This window comes from Microtus ochrogaster, chromosome 24 (genome assembly GCF_000317375.1).
Source record: "Microtus ochrogaster isolate Prairie Vole_2 chromosome 24, MicOch1.0, whole genome shotgun sequence".
NCBI lineage: Eukaryota > Metazoa > Chordata > Mammalia > Rodentia > Cricetidae > Microtus > Microtus ochrogaster.
Window position 1 is genome coordinate 18,163,369 of NC_022024.1, and position 6,159 is coordinate 18,169,527.

At 34.5% G+C, this 6,159-nt stretch overlaps 1 protein-coding gene across 1 annotated transcript in view; it reads left to right on the top strand.

The window, feature by feature from the left end:
- Ptprq (protein tyrosine phosphatase, receptor type Q) overlaps nucleotides 1-6,159 on the top strand; it is a 175,172-nt gene that overhangs the window by 68,044 nt on the left and 100,969 nt on the right. The window contains exons 21-24 of the mRNA XM_005358093.3: nucleotides 918-1,208; nucleotides 1,457-1,732; nucleotides 2,124-2,275; nucleotides 5,868-6,009. Of these exons, the coding sequence (XP_005358150.1) occupies nucleotides 918-1,208; nucleotides 1,457-1,732; nucleotides 2,124-2,275; nucleotides 5,868-6,009 (861 nt within the window). The remainder of the gene's footprint in view (nucleotides 1-917; nucleotides 1,209-1,456; nucleotides 1,733-2,123; nucleotides 2,276-5,867; nucleotides 6,010-6,159) is intronic.

Consider the following 6,159-nt stretch of genomic DNA (forward strand, 5'->3'; position numbering starts at 1 on the left):
CCTTCTTGTTTATTTTTATAAAGATTACTGTCTTGTTGAGAATGACTTTGACTTAAAGTTCTATTGAGTTAAATCCCAGTGTACTGTTTGGAAAAAACGTTAACTTACCAATATAAACATGAAAAACGTTGCTTTGTTTTTGGCAAAAATAACTTGAGTAGAGGACAGGTTCACCCATAGAATATAATCAACATGTGAAAACGTATAGTTAAGGAATGTTTAACAAAACCTTTTAGTATAATGTGGTCAATATCATTTCAGACTCTCTTAATTGCAGATCTCGTCCAGGAAATTGCAACCCATAATAGTCTATCAGTTATAATTGCAGCACCACAAGTAATAACTATTTGCTGTGCATTGCGTCTTGTGACACTTTCAAATTCACATTGAGTCTAGTTAATATCTGAAAATTAAAATTTTATAAGTGGGATAATTTCTTAAAATACAAATGCAGGTTAGTGTTTTGTTGGCTGGAGACATCTTGTTCCTGGGGTCAGAAAAGTTTAGAATTAAATATTCATACTACAAACATGACTTTGACCAGGTCTCTTATGGACTCTAAGGATCGGTCTCTGTATATTCAGATAATCATTGGAATAAGGAAATCAAATGTATTATTTAGAAAATTAAGAAATTATTGGTTCTACTTAGAAATGTGTTTCATATAAACACATGTAATCCCCATATGGTAAGAAAGGTAAGTCAGAACAATACGGTAGAAACACAATTCTTCCATGTGTTCAAAATGAAAAGGCTTATTTTTAATAATTTTCATATTTATATGAATATGCATGTTTTTATTTAAAGAATGTACATGTATGAGCTGGTGATGGTGTTTCAATAACTACATTCAACTTGTAAATTGTTACTTCTGGAATAATGAATGACTTTCATGTTCTGATCACTGCCTACCTCAGTACCTGAAGGGTTTGTTGGAAACCTGACTTTTGAGTCCATTTCATCAACCGCAATAAATGTGAGCTGGGTGCCACCATCTCAGCCAAATGGCCTTCTCTTCTACTATGTCTCATTGACTCCTGAGCAGAGTCCTCACGGCACGAAGCCACCTCTGATTACACGTGAAAACAGCATACATTTTGATAATCTGGAAAAATATGCCGATTATATATTTCAAATTACACCATCAACAGAAAAGGGGTTCTCTGAGACCTATACTGCCCGGCTACACATCAAAACGGAAGAAGACGGTAGGAAGACACTGTTGTTGCTTATTTTGCAGATTATTAATGTCCTCTTTGTTTGCATTGCTTTTGTTTTTTTACAGAAGACATTATTTATAATTATGTGCTCAATTATCTTTTCAGTAGACATAGTAAGTCCTAAGTGACTTACAGTTAAACCAGTCTACTCATAAAATGAAGCCCAATTATATTTGAAGCATCTTCTTTACTAATAAAAATTTGTTCTCATTTAACACTCTCTTTTTCTTTCGTAGTTCCAGAAACTCCACCAATAATCAACACTTTTAAAAACCTTTCTTCTACCTCAATTCTTTTATCATGGAATCCCCCATTAAAGCCAAACGGTATAATTCTAAGTTATCATTTAACTTTACAAGGACCGCACGCAAACCATTCTTTCGTCACTTCCGGTAACCACATAGTCCTGGAAGAACTCTCGCCGTTTACCTTATATAGCTTTTATGCTGCTGCAAGAACAGAGAAAGGACTCGGTCCTTCTAGCGTTCTTTTCTTTTACACAGATGAATCAGGTAAGCTGGAAGATAAAGCTGCGCCAAGTGATTTCTCTGTTCACCTTGCACACTCTGTTTTGAAGGAACAGCCGGAACAACAAAGAATATTAGATCCTGTTGGTAGCCAACTTAGCAACCTCTTTCTACTTTGCTGATCTCTTTTCTTTTCCTTTTATTCCCCCCCCCCCCAGGTCAGGCTTCAGAATTGCCTGTTCTGTGTAAAACTGTTTTGAAGCATAGGGTCATAAATATAGGAGCAAAATTATCTGTGGTATTTATTTTGAGAATTATAACATGTGGTAGTTTTATAAATCTCTCTGAATTTGTTTCTTCAAGTAGTTAGAATCGAGACAGTATTTCTGTGATACACGATTTATGAACACAAGCTTTATAACGTGTTTCCCTGCAGCGCCTTTAGCACCTCCCCAGAATCTGACTTTAATCAACTACACTTCAGACTTCGTATGGCTGACATGGAGCCCAAGTCCTCTCCCGGGCGGTATTGTTAAAGTCTATAGTTTTAAAATTCATGAGCATGACACTGATACTATATTTTATAAGGTAGGTTGATTGTAATGGCATATATTGATTTCAGACACTCAGAAAGTATATTGAAATGTTTTGAGCTGAAGGAAAATGGGCTGCTTCATATTAAACAAGGGAAGGGGATGGAGTGGGATATTTGCCTCTTATGTGCAAAGCTCTGAATTTGATTCCAGGTACCACAGTGATTAATTGAACAATGAAAATATTTACATAAAACCCCCCTTTTCCTATAATATGGGTGTTTGTGGAAAATATAGAGACCCACTTTTCAGATGAGAACTGAATGCTTCTGAGAACATTTTACCTATTCTCACAGTTTCTACATTTCAAGAACTAACTGTATCATTTATTTAATGCTAGGAAATATACAGTGATTTGTGGGCTTTATATAAAATTTAATACATACTATAGTTCTTTTTATTGATGAAGTAAGTATCAAATGAATCATTTTAGCCTTTTCACAAAGTATTTACACTGGTCTTGTGGTAACGGTTCCAGAAGGCAAGTGATGTCAACCTCTGAGTCCTCTACGACAAATTTTTATTCTGTGAATTTTAATGGTAACTTATTTGCAATCCTCAGTGTCTCTTCCTTGTTCCATTTTGTTTGGACATAGGATCAGTGAAAAATATGCAAAGAACCAATAGAATAATATATCCGAAACTTAGAGCTCTAGCGTTTGAATGCCAAAAAATGTTACAACTAGCTAATAGTTACTTCAGAAAGTTGTCTCTGTCTCTCTCTGTCTCTGTCTCTCTCTCTCTCTATTCCAATGGCAAATAAAGCTCCTAGGATATTTTTATTTGCAAGAAGAATGCAGAATGCAGAGTAAACATTCAATGTTGTGAATACTATAATTTATTTCTCTGATAAATCCATTTTCTAGCATGTGCAGCTTACAAAGGCAATTGTAGAAAATCAAGAACAACAGTTATATTTTGTTATCATCATCATGAACAATGTCTTCTTTCCTGGAAATTAATATATTGCTTTAATATCTGATAGGTTGAGTAGCATTTGCATTACGTAACTTCCTAAATGTGGAATGGTTCCCAGAACAATAAAACTTGTATTCGTGACCCAAGTATCTAGCCCTTTATTATCTATCCCAAGTTTAATCTCAGTGTTTTCTCATAATTTTGGATTGTCTGTATGGGCTACAGAAAATATTCACAGGAGAGACATAGTTTCTTTGGAACAATCCCATTCTTAAGATTACCTTGCATATGCATCAGAGTGTGCGTGCATATATATGACCTAATTTCCATGGAATGATGGTCTTTAATATAAACACTTAACAGAATGGTAAAGCAAAGGCTCTGACATCAAATTACCTAGTTCAAATTTTTCCATTGAGATTTATAAAGATGCGTTATAGAAGTTACTTATCCTCTTAAAATTATTTTCTTGAAATGTAAAATAAGAATTAAAAAGCTTCCTATGTAAATAAAGACTGTATAGGCAAATCCATATAAAATACCTTGGACAATTCCAGAAATATACTAAATGCATTAGCGTTCATTGCGCAGAGATTAAAGAAAAACAAAAATTCCCTCTAGTGTCATGGTAGCTTTGAACATAAAAGAACATTATACTGTTAGCCAAATATGGTTTCAGTATCTTTAAACATTCTTTTTTTTTCTATTATGTGTTTTCCATTAATATTTTACTAGTAGCAAACATACAATTTTATGCCACACAATGTTAAGTATATAATTTTAGAGCAAGTAGTTTTCTTTTTAAAGATCTACTACATTTGATTACTTCTACTTGCCACTATTTTCAATCCTTCTTAATGATTATATTTTTCTTCAAATTCCCTTAAGTCTCTTCTCGCATCGCACCCACCTCTAAATATTTAGTTTACCATGCTGGTTGTTTTCCTTATATCTGACTGTCATCGCTACTGGCTTTTTCAGCTTTTCCTACCAGGATCATTCTATGTTTCATTTTGTTCTTTTTCTGTTGTTTCATTCTTTTTCTGTTCTCAATTACCTGTAACTCTGTTGAGGCAACATAGCTTTGGGGCCACTCCAGATGTCACTGGCTCTTTGTCAGCACACGCTGAGACGTTGACATTACTGAGAAATTTGGGTCACTCGAAAATGCTGCAAGAAGTCATTTGTTTAATAGAAAAAATTTTAAAGACTCACTTCTGTGTGAATATATTCAACAGCTAATAAGCTAATTTATTGCAGTGAATCATTGAACTCTCAAGTTTAGTCATTTCCCTGGTCACTAGTTCTTCTGAGCAAAAATCAAAATGGATTTTTATTGTGCTTAATTTTTATGTGGATTTTAATAGCTAATATAAAGTTTTCTTGCTGATGGGGACCATGTTCTGTTTATTAATTTGTATAACCCACAGATCATCTCTCAGAATGGTTTATAAATAGAAAGCATTGAATAAGAAAGAGGTGGTAGAGCAAGTCCCCCTAGCTGTTAGTGTCTTCCTGGAGATTATTTTCTTTTTAAGAACAAATTTGAGACTATAATTACAGCATTCCCTCCTTCTTGCAAGCACTTCTATATGTCCTTCTGTTCTCTTACAAAATCATGAATCCTTTTCTCAATAATTATTATTACATGCATATGTGTATATGCATATACCTATCTATTCCTAAGTACACCCGGTTTTCGTGGAGATGACTTTAAAATGTGATCTAGCATTATTAGCAATGTAGGTACCTTAAGACTTAATGCTTGTTGGATGGCACAATGGATGAGCTATGAAAGTGTCTTACCACCAAGCCTGACCACTTGAGCCCATTCCCCAAAACCACATGATAAAAGGAGAGAACTGGACCACCACACAAATGTCCTGGTGCTCCCTCCAAACAAATGAGTAGATTGGTGTTCTTGGTAAATTTCCACTAGGGAAATATGCAATAAGCACTATAGTTTATATTTTGAGATATACAATTGAATGTGTGTTTGACTGTAATATAAGTGCTTCCGCTTGACTTTTTGCTTTCATTAGGATACATTTTCTAATAATTTTTTTTATTGGGGGGATGTTTTCTATAAGAAAGCATATTCTTCCCTGGTCAACTATGAAGGCTTTTTAGTTTTTTTTCCCCCCTGTATTTTCCTAAGAAAGTTGTCAAAATATAACTTTAGGAGTTGTTTGGAATCTCCAACTTAAGTTCCATGGAGACAGACTTTGTTTTATCTATGGCTTTCCTTCCACTGGCTATAATGCAGTTCCTGGTAAATCAGTAAACACACACAGATATGTTGGGTATGAGCAAGTAGGTGAATGTGAATTTGGAAGATATGACTGCTGCTCACTGCCCGTAAACAGCACTTAACTTTGAAACTTTCACTTAGCAAATTGAAAGGAAATTATAATAAACACATGATTCTAAAAAACAGTTCAAAAACAAAAATTATGAGATTCTTCAAGACCAAAATGGTACACAGTTCATCCTTGTATCATAAGCTCAGCATGCCCTGGAGGACAGAATGTTAATGATTGTTTTAGTTATTAATATTCATCAATTCCTAGGTTAAATATAAGAGAAATATATCATTATGTTTGAATGTATCTGGGATGACAAATACATATTTGAAGATGCCTTGTGACTAAGCATCTTTTGCTTTTCAGAATATCTCAGGTTTTCAAACTGATGCCAAACTGTTTGGGCTGGAGCCTGTCAAGACCTACTCGATCAGTGTGTCTGCATTTACCAAAGTCGGAAATGGCAATCAATTCAGTAATGTAGTGAAATTCACAACTCCGGAGTCCGGTTAGTCACAGTTTCTGCCTCTGCAATGTTTGCTCTCATATTTAATCAACATTCTCACCATCCCTCTGTTTAATAAAAAGTCATTTAGTATTCCCTCAAAGGGGAAATGAATTCCAGGGCTTAAAGGTTAGGCTGGGTCATTTCTGGAAT